The 19,100-nt window shown below is 41.1% G+C and overlaps 1 protein-coding gene across 3 annotated transcripts in view; it reads left to right on the plus strand.

The window, feature by feature from the left end:
• Positions 1–16,227, plus strand: part of znf644b (zinc finger protein 644b) — a 63,791-nt gene extending 47,564 nt beyond the window's left edge. For 2 of the 3 annotated variants that reach the window (XM_034080305.2, XM_034080298.2), the window contains 5 exons: positions 1,481–4,177; positions 5,480–6,013; positions 8,041–8,154; positions 8,420–8,510; positions 12,974–16,227. In XM_034080305.2, coding sequence (XP_033936196.1) covers positions 1,495–4,177; positions 5,480–6,013; positions 8,041–8,154; positions 8,420–8,510; positions 12,974–13,142 — 3,591 coding nt within the window. In that variant the 5' untranslated portion in view covers positions 1,481–1,494 and the 3' untranslated portion in view covers positions 13,143–16,227. Of the gene's footprint in view, positions 1–1,480; positions 4,178–5,479; positions 6,014–8,040; positions 8,155–8,419; positions 8,511–8,657; positions 8,778–12,973 lie in introns of those variants that run through there. The other variant, XM_034080307.2, reaches the window with a different exon arrangement.
• The last annotated feature ends 2,873 nt before the right edge of the window (positions 16,228–19,100 follow it).

Consider the following 19,100-nt stretch of genomic DNA (forward strand, 5'->3'; position numbering starts at 1 on the left):
GGTAGACGTGCTGAATACATTTTCTTTATGGCTTGTATTTAGGCTATTTTAATTCTTCTTTATTTGAAATACATGTATATCTTAATGCAGTGGGTGAACACCTGATTTATTAAACAACAAATGCAGCTTGCTTTGGATTCATGTATTAAGCTTAAACAACAGAACTTTACTATTACTGTTACTACATACATATCTTCCTGTTTGTGTTTTTATCTTGTTCTGTTGCCTCTTAGCTTTTATTTTATTTATTTTTTTATTTTTTTAAATTGTACGGTGTCCTTGGGTGTCATGAAAGGCGCCTAAAAAATAAAATGTATTATTATTATTATTATTATTACATGTTTGATATGAAATATCTTGGTTTCTTCTTTTCTAAGGTTACATTGTTACACACACTTAACGTAAAAATCATCTTATTTTTATTTATAATCGGAAGTAATCAGGTTATAACATTTATATGTTGATACATAGATTAGGTCACTGATTACATGTAACTAGTTATTGTAACAGATTACATATTTAAAGTAACCCTCCCCACCCTGATTGCGAAGGCATATGTCTTCTTTGTGCGGGTCTTTGTTTGTGTTTTAAACAGATTGTGTGCCTGCCAATTTGTCAGGATTCAAGTAACAACAGTCTCATGCTGGGCTCCGTGTTGGCACCATCACAGAGTGATAAGACGCAATGTGATCTCATCGGAGGTGTACTTTGTTCCCATGGAAATTGGTCAATTTTAGCAGACGACTGAGAACTCGAGGTGGAGACGCAGGAAGGTTGCGTCCCAGAGGAACCCTCACATAATTAAGCATCCTCGCCAGGGTATTCGGGGCTAACAGCGGGGTTTGTTGTGAATAGAAGTGGCGAAAGAGGGTGTTGGAAAATCATAATGCAGCACGGAATAAAAGCACTCTCATTTTATGGAGGGAAATACTTTTTTAACTGAGCCAAATGATCAGCATGCATGAGACAAGTGAACTACTTTATGTGTTGTGCAACAGTGTTTCGTTTTGTAATTTGTATGTGCTTTGTTTTTTCTTCAAACTATCTTCGGATGGTTGAATACCAAAATAAAATGAATATTATGCTGGTAGAACTTTAGTGTTGCTGCCGTGTGTATTGCTGTGGGTACAGATTTGTTATGTATTTAACTTTTTATTTATATGTATTATTATTATTATTCAGTAGGTTTATGTTGTTCAGTCTAAGTATTCTATTTCATCTTAACTTTACTTTCACTATTATTATCAAGTTGGTTTTATTCCCATTGTACTTTCCTTTAACATTCTATCCCTGCTTTTATGTCTTTGTTTATGTCCATTGTTCCCTTGTTGTAAACCACGTTGTGTTGCATCTCTTCCATGCAAGGAGCTCTACCAATGAAGAATAATATCATATCATAAGACAGTGTTTGCTTTACTGAGCTCGCTTGTAATGATTAGAAATAAAGAGTTCATTAAAATAATTTTCTTTTATATTTCAGAAAGTATTGCCACGATGTCAGATCTGAAGCCACATGCACAAGAGGACGAAGACGCGGAGTGGGTGTGTGACAGCCCAGGTCGTACTCTGGAGCCATTACAGTGTCACACATTGTCCCTGAAGAACAATGCTGCCGGTCTGTCCTCAGATGAACACGAAAACCCTTTAAATGGAACCCAGCCGAATCCATTTGTATACAGCAGTGTCCCTGCTGTTCCCCATGCAGGCAATTCATTGCCTTCAGGAGCACTTGTTAATGGACCTGGTTCACACCCCACCTCAGAGGTACACTGTGTCCTGAACAAAGGCACTATTTTATCCAACAATGTCCTGGATGCCGCGTGGCAAGCGGAGAAGGACACGCGCCCCGAGGTGTTACCACCACCTAGTGAGCTTCAATCAGACGCTTGGAAGAACACAGCGGGTCCCGTCGAAAAACCCCCGGCCACACAGCCAGGTGTCAACACGCCATCGTCTCACTCGGAGGAGAAGGAGTCCAAACTGGCCTGTTCCACGCCGTCAGCTGCAGACGGCGGCGAGGAAATGCACATTAGCCAACCTTTGACAAAACAGACAATGAAAACAAGATCTCCACGGGACGCAGAATGGTCAGAAAGCTCCTTGGATGATTATGACGACGCTAAAGTAATCAGATGGGACTCAGAGAGAGAGTGCTTCTCACACAGTGACAGCAGGCTGCAGACCAACGTGATGCACCAGAGGGACAGCGAGCACAATACACATGTAAAAAGCATGTCAGGCTCTCTGGAAAAGGTTAACAACAGCTTAAATCACACATACAGACGCTGCTGTTTCACCAGTGGCAATGATTTGGGAAATGTTGACACTGCCAACAAAGACGATTCTTCGTGTACTCAGTCTGATGTTAGATATTCCAGCGTGCCACTCAGAGGCACTTCTACGAGCACAGCTTCAGACTCCAAACGCCATATTCATAGCACAGCGCAGGGAGGCTGTAATGAGGGGAATGACCCTGAAGATGAAGACAATTCCAGTTCAAAAGTGGAACAGCTGAAGAAAGAACAAGTGGAACAAGAGACACTTTTCTTTTCATGCACACTATGCAATGTTAATTTCAAGGAAAAAAGACATTTCCATAGACATATGATGTATCATTTAGGCGAGCATAATCAGGTGAAGAGGGAGGGTGTCTCTCAGCCCTTTCTATGCAGGGAATGTGGGCGTCTGTTCTGTGATAGCAACTCCCTCATGAGTCACATCATTATTCACCAAGAGAGACTGGAAACACGTATGAAGGAAATCAAAGGTCTCAAGAACACCGAATCCGCAGACCGGGGCACCGAAGTGCAGTGCCCTCGGTGTGTGTTCGGCTGTAACTGCCCTAAGATGTCTGTCCAGCATGCCAGAATGCATGATCATCTGAAGCACTACTACTTCTGTGAGGAGTGTGACTACATTACTCTGACAAAGCAGGCACTTGAAGCACACATACATGTCGCACACCTCGACACACACCAGCCTAAGTGCAGGAGAATGACTCATGATAATGATGCACAGGAAGTGGACCGTGTTCAGCGTAGAATGAGTTTTTTCACAAGCAGAAACAAAGTAATAATTGAAAGATGTTCCGAGCTGAAGCACCTGCGTTCAAACTATGGCGATTATAAAAAGGTTGCGAACAAGCCCAACATCGCCATGTCTAAACCAAATGTCTTGACTCTCGGAGAAACGGCCCGCTCCAGGACAACAGAGGGCATTTACATTCAAAGGCCCAGCGACAGAACTGTAAATCCTCCTCAGTTTCAGTGCTGCTCTAAAAACATGCTTTTGCCGTCTATGTGGAGGGTGGACAGGCATGGACAACTCCTCCTACAGCAAGATGTCGATGTGGCAACTGCTCTCACCTATGTGGAAAAAGACTCTGAAAACAATGACTGCGAGGCTTTTGGCAGCTCAAAGCAGGCGAACCGTCCTGCGACTGCTGATGTTTTACCATCAGCCAGAAATCTTAAATTAGACCAGACGTTCTGTCTGGATTTCGAGACCCACCCCGAAAACGTGAGTTTACAACCGCGAGCAAACCAAAATTCTCTGTCAATAAGAACAATGTCAACACCCTTGCATAGCACTATCGACAACATGAACGGTAATATATCGACAACGCTTTGCCAGAGGCTCAGGAAACGGTGTGCAGCAGATGAGGAGTTAGAGAAAGGCCGTGAGGGCAGGGAGAACTCCAGTGATGACAGTAGTGCAGCTACAGGCAGCTTCTTAGAGAGCCAGAATGTGAGCAACCCGTATGCTCGGAGGTATTTCACAAAGAGGCAGAGGTGCTCAGCCAAAGACCAAAGCCTGCATGTGTACACGAATGAGGAGGATGGAGATGAGGACTGTAGTGACATCGAGCAGCTGGTAATCAAAGAGGAGCACGTTGAAAGCCCAGTGTGTGGTGATTCCCCAGAGTCGCCCTGCATGTCTGTAAGTGACAGTGTTGATGTGTTGCCCTCACTGGGGGTGGAGCACAAGCCCTGTCCGTACTGCCCCGCCATGTTTGAGTCCGGGGTGGGCCTGTCCAATCACGTGCGAGGGCACCTGCACCGAGTCGGCTTGAGCTATAACGCTCGACACATGGTTTCACCAGAGCAGGTGGCGCTGCACGACCATCAGCCACGGACACGCAGAAGGATCCCCTGTACCATGAGGAACATTAGAAAAGGTAACAACAACAACTCAACACAACACATTTTTTTAAGTGAAATGTCTGGACATCCTTTGTTTAGTTTGCCATGAGATTTGGGTACAGAACATTCACTTCTGTCCTGAATTGTAACTAATATGTTAAGCTAATATGGTGAACATGATGAACATTATTATTATTATGTGTTAGCGATGTCATTGTGGGCATATCTGAATGCATACTTCATACATCTTAAAATCGTTGTTGTTATTTATAACCCTAACCTCAAAATGCCGCTTTTGGCATGTGAAGATATTATGAAAGGTTGACATTCACAAATTTGAAAAAACGTCCCCTTTGCCGAGATAATCCATCCACCGGACAGGTGTGGCGTATCCAGATTCTGATTGGACAGCATGATTGCACAGTGTGCCTGGTCACAATAGTTGATCAGGTTTGTGGCCTGTGGAATGTTGGGCCACTCCACTTCGATGGCTGTGCCAAGTTGCTGGGTATTGGCAGGAACTTGAATACGCTGTGGTATACGCCGATCCAGAGCATCCCAAACGTGCTCAATGGGTGACATGTCAGTTAAATATGCAGGCCATGCGAGAACTGGGATGGTTTCCTTCCATTATCAGAATGCTGCGGCCAGGATTTTAGCAAACACCAACAAAGGGATCACATTCCCCCTGTGCCGGTTACAGGTCTTTCAGAATTTACTTTAAAGCACTTTTAAAGATTTACGAGGCTTTACATAAGCTGTCCCTGACATACTGTACATCAGTGACTGCCTTTCATTGTATAACCCTACAAGTCACTCGGATCCTCCAATGTCTTTATTTTAGAAGTACAGAAAGTATTAAACAAGAAAAATGTTGTGTTCATAGAAAAAGACTTTGATCTTTGATTTCAGCTCATGAAAAGCTAAAGTGTTGCGCTTATATTTCTGTACAATGTATATATCCGGATCTTAATCTGCTGAATGTTCCACTTTGTTCACCAGTTAGTTTCTAACAGTTTGTGTACCATTTCGTGATGAGCAGGTCAATCACGACTAGTTTATAAAAAAAGCTTTCGTACTATACAGCTAAACAGCTAACAATGAGCTAAAACTGACTATAAAGCTCCATAAAGTCTTATTAAGATGCAATGAGCAACCGCTTTTACACGGTCACATTGTTTTCACATTGTCATTATGATAAATAGAAATATTAGAGCCACTTCGAATTGACTTTTGGGTATGTGAGACTCTAGTGGGCATGCGCATTAATAAGCGATCTATCATCAACATATCATGTTGTGTTGCTGTGTTCTGACACATGTCATCTGGTCTTGCAGCTGTGAAGCCAGACACCAGAGGAGAGCTCACATGTCCGCTGTGCTGCGGGTGGTTCGATACTAAGACCGGCCTCTCCAACCATGTGAGGGGACACCTGAAGCGAATCGGTAGGAGTGCAACCAGCACCAGCAAGTCTCCACTGTCCATCTTAAATGAACTGCTGCAGGACAAAAGGGAACATCAGAACATCCTCCAGAACCAGCCCCCCCCACCACCCTTTGTCTCTCAGAAGTTCATCAGCAGCAATAGTCTGGTTCTGATGCACATGGGCATCCCGCTGAAAACCCAGCATGACACGAGGAGCCCCGCTCTCATGTTGGACAGCTTCGTGCCACAACAGGAGGCTGAAGCACAACGAGACACCAAGGCTTCTTCCAGCACTTTAGTTGGTCTTCTCAAGATGAGACGGGGACGTATGCAGCTCACAGCGAGACACAACCAGGAAGCTTCTGGAACCAGGGAGCTCTATGCTCTGACCAAAGATTACATGGAGCAGACCCAGATCACCAGGATGGAACCAGAATGGGTTCACGGTAAAGATACATCTTCAACTTGGTGGTTTTGTATTTTTAAGCCCCGCACTATTGTACATAAAGTAACTTAAAGAGGCCCTATTATGCGTTTTGGGGTTTCCCCTTTCCAGTAGTGTGTTCTGTTTGTGTGCATGTAAATGGTCTGCAAAGGTTAAAATCCCAACTGTCATAGGAATGAACAGGGTTCTGCCTCCACGCTGTATCCAGGTCTATATCCAGGTGCCTAAAACGCCTCCTTTGTTTACTTCCGTAACATAATGACATCACTATGTAACACTCACACTGCTATTGGCTAGCGCTCCAAAACATTGCAAGTGATTGGCTTTGGGGCGGGATATCTCGAAGAGCTTCACCAATCACCACAGAGCTGGCCAGCTAACCAATCAGAGCAGACTGGGCTCTGGTTTCAGACAGAGGGTGAACAGAGGTGCTGCAGCAAAAGCAGTATGAGGAAAATAATGAGCTTTGTGAACATTAAACATGGAGACACGTCCCAGGAGAGACACACTTGAGAACAAGAGGGCCCCGTTAGCTTAATTGGAAAGCATCCTAGGTACATTTCAAGTCTCTGCAAGTGTATCTTTAAAAGGTGAAGGAAGTTAAGAAGTAAATAAATCCTAAAATTGTATACAAATGTCAGCATTTATGTACCCGTTTTGTTGATTTTTGGCCAAATCTCTTTCCAGATATATGAAGCATTTCAGGAACCCCCGCTCTTTCTTGGAAGCACACTGCTGCTCAGCTGGATCATTCATGAGATGTCTACACATCAAACATTGTTAGCTGTGTTCGATTGCAAGGGGGTCTGCTATTAATTGTGTATACACTAGCTTTCAGTTCTCTGACGTTCATCAATATTTTATTACACATTTTCAATATCTCATTACACATAAACTGCAGGTGGGGGTCAGTTAAACAATAGTCCACAATCATTTGATTGGTGGAAAAGAAAAAACACTGAATGTCGCCAAAGTGCTTTTGAAGTTGATATTAAAAAATCATGAGGTCCTCTTGATGTGGAGTTGGAAACCCATCATCCGTGTTTTCACAACGGTGTTTAATGTCTGTCCAAATCCAACTTTTATTCAGGTTCTGAGAGAAATAAGATAAAAGATAAAGATTTACAATGAAAGGACTCTTTGTTGAGTTCTATTTTAAACTAAATTGTATGGTTATTGCTGTTATTATGGTGTTACCGTGACATCTGTAATGTACTCGCAAAGATGGCTTTATTTCTCCTGTACTGAAACTGATGAAATACATAAGGTCAAATATATAATTACGGTGTTAATGTTAATATCATATGATAATATATTTTCATTGGCAAGTTAGATTGATATTAACCTCATTTGTGCTCAACACTTATGGACATGTTTCTAACGGTAGGACATGTTTCTAACGGTAGGACATGTTTCTAACGGTAGGACATGTTTCTAACGGTAGGACATGTTTCTAACGGTAGGACATGTTTCTAACGGTAGGACATTGTTCTAACGGTAGGACATGTTTCTAACGGTAGGACATGTTTCTAACGGTAGGACATTGTTCTAAGCATTGTTTAAGCGAAAAAAGGTTTTTAACTTTTTAATTTTGTTAGATCTTTTGGGATAACACAGGAAATGGTTCACAGCACATTCTGCCAGATTCCTGTCATAGGACTAACACATCTGTGATGTTTTATGAATTCTCTGTGACACTCGTGAGGTGGTGTATGTGAACATAGCCCCCCCGAAGACACCAGATTGTGTTATACTTTAACAGGAACACTTTTCTAATAGGAGAGTGCAAATCAGCTGCTCAGAATGAAAGCAGGTGGAAGAAGACTTTAGCACACACTGGGAATAACAGTTTGCTTGATAATAAAATTACTGCATGAACTCAAACACGATCCCAACATGCTTTTCTCCTTAATAATGCAGTGTCTATCTTTGGCTGATGGATAGTATAATCACATCATTTGAGTTTCCTCATTTGCCTTTCTCTCTTTGAGTTAAATATTTCTTTCTCATTGTCTATCTATCTTTCAGATGAATGTGATTCGGATGACATTTCTATTCGGGTTAACAACACTTTACCCCGGCTTTCTGGTCATCTTCGAGGCTACGCACACAGGAAGAGGTTTGCCCTTTTTCAAGATGCAGGTACATTTTTGACGATATGCAAAATATCAGCAAAGTGTCTCGTTTACATGAAATATCTGTTTTGAGCACGTGAATCAAGTGGTTCATGTTGTGAGTAATGCTTCAGACATTAGATACATCGGCCCATCTCAAATGCATGTTCACTAGAATAGTAAATATCAGTATTAAATGCAATAGTTGGATTTGGGATGATTTATGTATGCGTTTTGTCAGTGATCACTTAATACATGCCCTCAGATTAAGCAGCACTGTTTTGTCTTGTTAGGCGATGATTATAAACCGAAGAAGCCGAGGCCCGGGCTAAAGAAGAAGATTTTACTCTCCTTAAATGCGGAGATATGCACGCTCACCTGCAGGTACAGAGATTTCAAGGTTAACCATGGTTCTTTAAGGGAAGAGTGAGTGAGAGTGCTTACACCTCTATTTCATATGTAGGCCTTGAATTAAATAGATAAGCCAGCACACTAAAAATAGTGACCAGTTGTCACTCCTATCCTTTTCAGTTACATCCAAAACCAGTGGTGACCTGGAATCTATGGGCAAGCACAATCTGATACTCTTAAAGAGCCTGTGACACGGTTTTCCCCCATCATCCAAACCCATCAATTTGAGTAAATATTGTCCCCTTGAAAACCGTTACTGAACTGATTTTGGATATTTGTACTTTGATAACCATTAATCCTTCAATGTTGACCATTTTCTGGATCTTCTCGCGGATTCTTCAAGTCCCGCCAAATGATGGGTGACGTCATTGCGGGCACAGCGCTCCAGCTGCACCGTCCAGGATCCCAGCATCTGCATGTAAACCTTTATATATATACAGTCAGATGTAAACGCACGACGGCGCACACAGCAGCAAGCTCAGACAGCGATGACAGGTTAATGTTGAACGTGTCTGAGAGCTCATATGAGGCTGAGGGATCGGTTTATGTTGTATCTTCTAAGTTTAGGAATGAGGTGCGTCAATATGGGCGATCATACGGTCATGTAGCCAGTGGTGGAATGGGACTAAAACTCATCCCGGGACTCTCGACCGGCCCACTTCGGTACCGCTAGTAAGCTGTCAACGGGGGGAGTGGGGGATGTCAGGGGCGGCGGGTGCTGTAGATAGTAAATGTAAATATGTAAATATTTGTGTCACTGCATCCTGGTAAAATACAAATATAATGTATAATGTCTGTGTCTTTGACATTAGCGCTGCGAGCCACCTGTGCCCTGTACTACGAAGCCAGTTCAACAGACCCTGGATATGTTTGAGTAACAAACAAACTAACAACAACAAACTAACAAACGAGATCTCGCTAAGCGGTCCTACGACGCTGGTTATCAACTCGGTAAATCAAGCCAGGGTTTCTCTCTCCAGCTGAGAGCGCGTTCACGTCTAAGACACGCGTGGATCTGACTTTAATTACATTTGACTCGAGTGTTTCGTCAACATAATGTGTTAAATAATACTTCTGCATACAGTCTGTGACACTGTGAGTGTTGCACGGCCAGATGAGGCTGGAGAAGCTGACTCAGATAAGGAAATATATGATATATTATGATATTATATGATCGATGATCTGATTGATGATGTAATATGAATGATAAGTGCGACACGTCGGCGTCTTCTCTGCATACGGCAGTTTAAACTGTATTTCCTTTATCCTGTAATATGACTTGAGAGATTTAAACTCCGCACACTGAGTGGATCTCTTTTCTATAGACGCCGGAGGCGGGCAGCGTCAGGTAAAAGAAGTTATTTAGCCTTCCCAAACCTGAGCCTCACGCGCCGCCTATGGGGGATGTGCTAGTGACTTATCCGACCGGCCCACTTCGGTACCGGCCCATCGGGATTCGTCCCGATGGCCAGTCCGCCACTGCACCCAGCCCACGTAAACTGTCAACGGGGGAGCCTCGCTGCGGGGAAACGGTGGACCTCGTGTCCCGATCGGAGTGGGAATAATAATAATAATAATCCGTGCATTTTATCCATTAATTTCCCCAACATTGTGGTAAAAAAAACACGTTTAATCCATGTTGTTGTACTACAACTACAAAAAGCATCCGTTTGTTTTCTCATCAGGAAATGCAGACCAGCTCAAACAAACGATCATCATCCTCACGATCATTTAATGTATCATATGTTCGCCGAATTGACATGAAAGCACTAATAAATGTAGTTTCATCCACTTGAGTTTACAACCACAAAAATAATCGATTTGTTTTTATATCACATCCTACGGGAGGAAATTCAGCAGCTCTCACTACCGATTTGTAATCCTAATGTAATCATCATCTTCACCACGATCATCTAGAAGCAGGGTTGGGTTGTAACAAAATACATGTAACGGCGTTACGTAATCAGAATACAAAAATCAAGTAGGCTAACTGCATTCAGCTGGCGTTACATTTGAAAAACGAGTAATCTGATTGCAGTTACTTTCGTAAACCTGAAGTGAATACATTTTGGAATACTTATTGGAATTATTGGTGGGAAAGTTTCCTCACAAAATGTAATATTCATTACCGGCAGAACTGTGTGCACACTGCACGGCGCTGCAGCGTGTCTGTGAGCGAGAGAGAGAGATGCAGCGTGTCTGTGAGGCCCCGCCCCCGCACGCAGATGAGAGAGAGAGATCTCTTTTTAAATATATTGAAAGTTAGAAACGGAGATGGTTAGATAAAATGTGCAAGATAACGTTTATGTAGCATTTATTTATTGTCGAAATTATGACATTTATAACGGGATGAAATCAAAGTGAATGGCCTGCTGCTGCTGAATGCATGGGGCAAGTGACTGGAAAAAGTTTTAAAAGTTATTACATCGTTTCAGATAATAATAATAATGATGATTCATTCTATTTAGGGGCGCCTTTCAAAGCACCCAAGGACACCTTACAATTCATAACATATTCCAAGGAAAGGTTTTAAGACAGTACAAAGAATGCAGTCCGGGTGATGTTTTTTATGTGGGTGCAGATGAGAGAGCTGTCCAGAATGACACCAAGATGTTGTGTTTGAGTTCTTGATAAGCCATTAGAACAGTAAAATAAGTGTCTCCTGTGCACCAAAACATACCCATCTGTTATGGAAAAAGAAAGTATTCCAAAAGTAATCTGAATACTATTTATAAAATTCTGGGCTATATAAAAATCGCTGGCCCGCGATAGTGTCTATTGGTTACATTTCGGCCCTTGCACAAATGTAGTTGGTGATCCCTGATCTATGTTTATGTTCGCCGAATTGACATGAAAGCACTGACAAATATGAATATACTGTAGTCAACTTCATTAACACGTTATTAGCGTGCCTAAACTCAGTAATTCACCATTTCTACGCATGACAACACACTTTTTCCGTGTTTGGCTCTCTCGCCGCACAGTGAAGCGTTCCCGCATTGACGTCACTTCCGGCTTCCCCCAAAACTTCAAAATGAGTCGAAGGAATTTCCCCGCGATGTTCGAAATTATTGATATTTAACGGAACGGTATCGCTTTTTCTTTTTTAAACTGACGGTTCGAGATGACTAGTAGCCCAATATTTCATTGCACAACAGTTGTTGGGATGCTGTCACAGGCTCTTTAAACTATTGAAAAGACCCAGGGGCCGAAATTAGCTTCCACACTCTAATGCTTACCGGACCGGGTATGGACAATTGTATCGCATTGATCCTGCTATTTGGTTTTGGTTCTCTGTTTTTTAAGCAGGCCTTTAATGTCAGCAGAGCATCGAGTACGCCTGTTCTTTGTTGTATTCCCATGAGCATACTTGCTGTTCTGAGTGCGTTCACACTAACAGATATGGCAAAATACAGTGCATTATGAGTTGAACTCATGAGGGTCAAAAGGTTGAGTAGCCTCATTGGTTACCAACTAGGCTACGTAGGGGAAGGGTCGCACATGTTGCGATTGCCTTTTTGGATAAGTGCACACAATCTGAGCTTGGTTGAAGAAAACTCGACCCTTTCAAAATGCACGCAGACCAAAGTAAGTATGTGTACACAGTGTACTACATGGACGTCCTTGCTTGTCTGATCTTCCACCTGACCAGTGACCCAGAGGCATGCTGGGAACAGTGATGGACCTAACCCTAACTCTCAGAGAAATACAATCCCATCCCTCTACATTAGTGTTTCTCAAACTTTTTCATACCAAGGACCACTTAACCAATAAAAAAACACTCGCGGACCACCTAACTCCACAAATATCCAAAAACACATCGTTTTTTACAAATCGCCTGAAAATGGTACAAACAAGTGGCCACATGTGTGATGAAGGTGTTTATCTGGGCTATATCATGCAATGAAAAGTGAAACTTAAGCTCGCTCCATTGCGGAGATATTCCCGCGAGAGTGCGGAAAACTTAAATTAATTTATTTATTTCAAATGTGAAATGTTACCAATATACTCACGGACCACTAGGGGGCGCTCACGGACCACCAGTGGTCCGCGGACCACACTTTGAGAAGCACTGCAATTCACATGGTGAACATGTACATTGGCGCTGTTTCTTTACGGGCCCAAGGTGTTTGACAGAAGCCTGACGACTAACCAACTGAGAGAGTCTTAGAGTTCTCTCCTCTACTAATGCACTTCAAAGGCGCTCCTCTTCCGGAAACATACATTTCTGACAGCGGGAAGACTTTTTAACTTGTTATAATGGAACATGTTGCTGATCCCCCCTGGCTAATCCGTGAACATCTGGAATATGTAACTGCTGGATAGATCGCTTTATAGTCTGAATAGAAATAAAGTCATATGAGAAAGCATGCTTACTTCTCACACTGGGAGACGATGAGTGCACAATAACTGACGGGTCTCCCCTCCCTCTGCAGGTTCTGTGACCTGGTCTTCCAGGGCCCCCTGTCTATCCAGGAGGATTGGATCAGGCATCTACAGAGGCACCTCCTGCACACCAGGGTGCCTCAGTCAGGGACCGGGATGGTGGAGGTTTTGGGTCTTCACAAAGTACAGATTTCCCATGAGCGCCAAGAGCCAACGTAGAGTTCTACCCATCTGGAACTTCCAGCTGCCTGAATGTGCACATTGTTTGTATAATCCATACATTGTTTTAGATTAGTCCTAGAAATATATAGTGAACTCAAGACTACTTAAAATGATATATTAATATAACTAAATTAGCACACATGTATGTATAGGATATTTTACTGTTATGCTTTGCCTTATACTTGGCTAGGAAAGCTTATAAGATTGATCGATATTGACTGCTAGATAAGTTAGACAAAACAATGGGCAGCAGACATCTCTTCAATGGAAACTGGTCTTTCTTTAGAACATGTGTTTCTCATAAAGAAAAGTGCCTTGTCATAAGCATTTGATGAGAAATCATATTCATTATGAAATGAAGAAAATATTAACATTTCTGAACTTTTTATTCAAGATTCAATTCAAGATTCATAGGTCTTATTGTCATGGCAATGCAAAGCTGAAGTCCCAAGCTCCTCTAACAGTCCAACATACAATATGTTTTAAGACAATTTAGGTCAGAAAAGGTACATTTCTCATTACAAGAAAGAAACAATATTGTTTTCCTTAGAAACGTTTTATCACAACAACAAAATGTAATAGAAGTGTTGCCAGTCCTATATTGGCAAGATTTAAAATGAGCCTTTTTAATTAAGTTCATATCTCATTTAGTTTTAGAGAGGAGATCAAATAAGGTGTTGCTAAGCAGTGTACACAGGGCTGTCATTAGTCTGTGCTCCGTCGGAGTTCACCTCGGTGTCTGCCCCACACGCAGCATCTCTTAATCAAAGTGACATTCAAGATGTTAGGACAGCTTGTTCTGCTTAACCTTCAACCAGCAACATCACATCTGAAAACCGCCTCTCAATATAGCCACGGTAACATCTTTTGATACAGAGAAAACTCTAACGAGGAAACGTCCCCATTATTAACAGCATAGTGTTCAACATCCAGATCTGTGCTCCTGAAGTTTTGGAGCTAAATTAGTTGCTTTTTTTCTTCTATGACGGAGAATGTATTGAAATATTCTATAAAACCACTGGCCACTTTTTTGGCATTTCGATAACCTGCCCTCCATATGTTTCTTCATGAACGTGGTGCTTGTTTTGCAGGATGCAGAGACTCGTCCATACTTTCAGACTATGCGAGGTAAAAAGATGACAAATCATTTGAAATGTGTAGAACTTTCCGGGTTTGTCACTGGAAGATAGCACTTTGTCTTTTGCCAGGACATGTTGTCATACACTTTGTCCATCTCGCCCTCTTTTCGGCACCTACAGGAAGTGGGTGAGTCGACGCCAAAAGACTCAACTCACATGTCGCCATTATCATAAATACTTCTTAGAATATTACAATTTTAGAATTTCAATTTTCATATTAGAAAACGTCTTTAAAAAATAAATACATGTCTGTGTTATTCAATCATGCTTCTCCAATGATATGCACATTATTATATAACACCTAGAATGCAAGAAGAAGAATTCTAAATAAAATAAATATTTAGCTTTAATAACCGAATGTAATGAAATGTATTTATCTATTTTTCTTGGAATATCCAGCTTTCTAAAATTGTAGACATGCAGAACAATTCACTTTATCTTTTAGATAAAGTGAATTGTTCTTAAATAGTTAGACGAAAGCATTTATGTATAATTATTTGATAAGTTACATCAACAGTTGGATGTAGATTCGAGAATTACAGCATGGCACATCCAGAAAACAGTTTCATAAGATATGCTGTATTGATTTGAGAGTCGATCTACAGTTTAGTATGTCTTCTAGTTAAATTAAAGAGATTATTTACAGTTTTTGTGGAGAGGTTTAACTAAAGGTTCGCCTTGTGTGGTTCTCAATTTGAAGAAATGGTGGCCAAATGTGTTGGGCATTCAACGTCAGGTGACAATTGTGTTCCAGAGAATAAGCTGTATCTTTTGGAATATCGATGTGGAGAGCCAACGAGAAACACAGAAAGACACAACACTGAAGTCACGATGTTATATGCTGCTATATCTGTGTTTAATTAATAACATGTCATGTCAACAAATGATATGTCAACTCTTATTTATTAACTTGTGGTTTTATTTGAAAGTAAAGATACAGCTGTATGTGGTGTGCTCAATTGGAGCATGCATGTATTGTAGTGCATGGGCACGGGTGACCATTTTCTTCCTGTGGTCAGAAATGTAGAATATGTTGACCTATTTGATTTATTGTGTTTAATTCGTTTGAACTACATTTTGAATACGTTTGTAGATGATAAGAATAACAGTAATTAAGGGTATACATAGTGGATTGTCCTATGGGGAGGGGCTTAAGTGTTTTTGAATTAGTCTGACTGTGGCTGTAGAGCAGAGACGTACCAGTTATATTTCTTCGACCTGTACATATATATTGAGGTTTGTTTTCTTTCTATTTTGGACTATATCCTTGTTACTTTGTGTTCTTTCAGCATTTTGGCTGTTAATAAAAGCACTTAAGCAGGGGTCTCAAACTCAAGGCCCGGGGGCCAAATCCGGCCCGCGGCTTCATTTTATGTGGCCCCGCAAGAGCTTGCAAAGAATATAATACGTTTATTATACGGTTACATGCCACTTTACAAAAGCAGGTTGCCCATAAACTACATGTCCCACAATGCATCTTGTTTTGTGACATGCGCACTGAAGAGACTTGCAATTATTTGCCCTGGACTTCTGCTTTCAGACGTAGCTAATTACTAAGTTATTATCCTATCCGATAATAATCCAATTCAGAGGCAATAATGTCATATTATACATTATTTTATATATATATATTATATATAGTTACAACCGGCCCTTTGAGTGCATCCTTTATGCGAATGTGGCCCGCAATGAAATTGAGCTTGACACCCCTGCACTTAAGGACATGTTGTTTGTGACTCTAGCCATCTTATTTAATTCCTAGTTTTTGCATTGACCCTTTTTGTAACATATATACTGTTTACAGCAGATCTTTATCTATTTATTTATATCATATGGTATTGAATTTATTGAAAAAATAATACTAATGGCACTAATTTAGTAAATTGATATCCTTTGGTAGTAACATAATCACATTCTTTGCAAAATAAAAACGATATGAATTTCTGGAGCATTTGATCAAAGACAATATAAGTTGTCTAGTGTTTATCATGTTATATACTATGTGCTGCATCTACTTCCCTGTCTACAGTTGTATTCATATACAATGTTTCCACTCTCCCTATAGAGCACAGCTTTTAGCATCCTCTGGAGCTGACCCTTTCATGGTGAACTATTCCCCTGCCTACTACACATTTTATTTGTTGCAATTCTTCAGGGTGAAACATGCAGATTCCTGTATGATGTTGTGCCATTATTCCCAACAGGAAGTACTTTTAGGGCTATGTGCTATTTTAAACTCCACTTTTTAGCGTTACAGGCGCAGTATTTGATGTATCCAATGGCTTGGTAGCCACTCCTGGGTTTTCTACTTACCAGTGGCAAAGGGGGCTAACCCTGCAGTTTATCTTGGGCAGTATTTAAAGCAGCGATCAAAGCTGTACAAACCAATTGTCATCATGCCTCTCCGGAGGGAATTTTGAAGTACATTAATGTTCCTTCTTTGGGAAATAATTGTGGCACTGTGACTTCATTAGGTCTCCTAGCTGTTTCAAAAGATGTTCTCTCTGGAGGTTGAAAGCCACATCGCTGGCAGACAGCATCCCAAGGGGCCGAATGAATAAAAAAGGAGAGATTATAATGAGATTGAGTTAGCCATGACCAGAATTGGGCTTTTCATTATTCCAATGGCTGAAGAGAGAGGGGACAAGGCCGACATAAAGAAATGTGTTGTTGCAGGACCCTCACTCGCCATCTGCCATGGGTGTCCAATGGTAGGCAGCCAAAGCATGCTTATCACTGCCATGGGTATCAAAGGGGGGGCTCCTCCCTGGAGATTGCTCCATTAAAATGGCAAACGCCAACCCTGTATGCACTCCACAGAAAACCTGCATTTTATACACACATGTAGCACTTGCTTGATAGCTGATTAAAAAAGGAACATTGACCATTAACCCTAACCTGAATTACTTTGTGATTTTGGAATTTTTGCTTATTAGCTAATAAAGTACTTTTTTTTTTTAATAGTAGGGAATAAAGGGATTTTTCTTATATTTTGTATTTTTCTCTTACTTTTCTCAGATTTCCGTTAGATGGCTTTTAGTTTGGCCCTGATTTGGAGACACGAAATGGAGTACTATATTATTTAGTTACTCTGGTTAGTTTGTATTTACCAAAGTGTCACAATCACATAAACTAACCAACTGATCAAGGCAGTGGTAGACCAGAAACTCTACTGTTTTGCAACTTTAAATGACTATTTTTGTCAATGGAGTCATAGTGGTTTGGTAAAGATCATGGATTAAGGGTTCAGCTGTCATAAAGGACATTTTGACAGCAACGTAAACCCGTGAAAATATTCTAAATATAGCTTACTGATACCGTCCACACAGCAGAACACTGCTTAGCTCCCATGCTAATGCTTCTGACCGCTATCTACTGTACACTGAAAAACTGAACCGTTGACTTTATTTAAATGTTTAGTTGAAAGCAATAATATTTAGTTTAAATAAAAAATATAGTGTTCAACTTAATATTATTGCTTTCAACCTAATTCAGTTAGGCCTATGTGAAATCTGTTGACATAATACATTTAATTAAAGTCAACTTTTCAGATTTTTCAGTGTAATAAAGTGAAGACGGATAATAACTCATGGAACCCAACTTCAAACCATCAGAACTTAACATGTAATCGCTGTGTCCTGAGAAAGTGAGCATTAACTGCAGGACTTTTTTGTCAGTGCTGTGTTTTTGGCAGCAGCGGTCCAGAGATCAGGGCCATTGATCATGACCTGTCCTTCTGCCAGCTATTCCAAAAGCGCCACAGACTGCTACTGTGTGAGAAAAGGGGAAAAAAAGGAGACAAATCAATAGGTTTCCATTATGTGGTTGGGCAGTGTCACTGGCCTGTCAATGATCCTGTTACAGTGGCGGAGCGGGGGTGACACGGGCCCACACTGCGGCTGCTGACAAGAGGAAAACATGCTGACAGGCACCGGGAACAAGTTGGAACACAGATTTGCACTTCAAGCAGCCGTCCGAGGAGCACCGTGCGAGGCCACCAGGCGGCACGGGGCGGGCGGGGTTGAGATGGGGATTGGGGGGGGATTCCCAGCCTTCTCCTGTCTGACTGTCTAGCTCTCTACCAAAAACGCTTTTATCCTCCCATCAATTATTCACCTCTGGATACACCAAAGGAAACTCGGCTGCACTGATTGTGGCTGAGGGGAAATTCATAAAATAAACCTGAGGCCCAGTCTGCAGCCGGGACTCGGACAATCCTCATCTGTAAGCACCTGGAGTATATGAACTATTTGATATAGGAGATATAGGAGCATCTGCTCTGCATTATGCATACACTCTGACATCACTGATCATCTTTTAGAAATGAGGTTTGGGTCGCACCTTCTATGACTTAACATAATGTGTTAACTGTTTATGTATAGGCCTAATAATAGATCCATGCACTCATAAATATTCAGAATTCTATATATAAACTATCATAACACATTTGTATAGGTTTTTTCAATGACATATGGTCAAGTGTCACAACATTTCCAAAAAGCTCACTGACACTTCTTTGCATAGTGTAATATTATTCCACCATTATGACCTTTATATAATGCATTATAATCACTTTCATAATGCATTTTCATGAAACTATAAGTTAATACAAGTGCTTATTGTTTGCTTTTAGTATAGAGGAAAAAGTGAACAGCAATATTTTGTGATATGATACTTGACATTGTAGGTCATACAATGTGTTGTAATGTTTTATTACTGCTGATATAAAGCATTATACAAATGCTTACAATAGTTATACAGTGTTATAACCCAATTATAATTCAATATAGACATTTACTTCATAGAAAGTGTTACA

This window comes from Pseudochaenichthys georgianus, chromosome 4, assembly GCF_902827115.2.
Source record: "Pseudochaenichthys georgianus chromosome 4, fPseGeo1.2, whole genome shotgun sequence".
NCBI lineage: Eukaryota > Metazoa > Chordata > Actinopteri > Perciformes > Channichthyidae > Pseudochaenichthys > Pseudochaenichthys georgianus.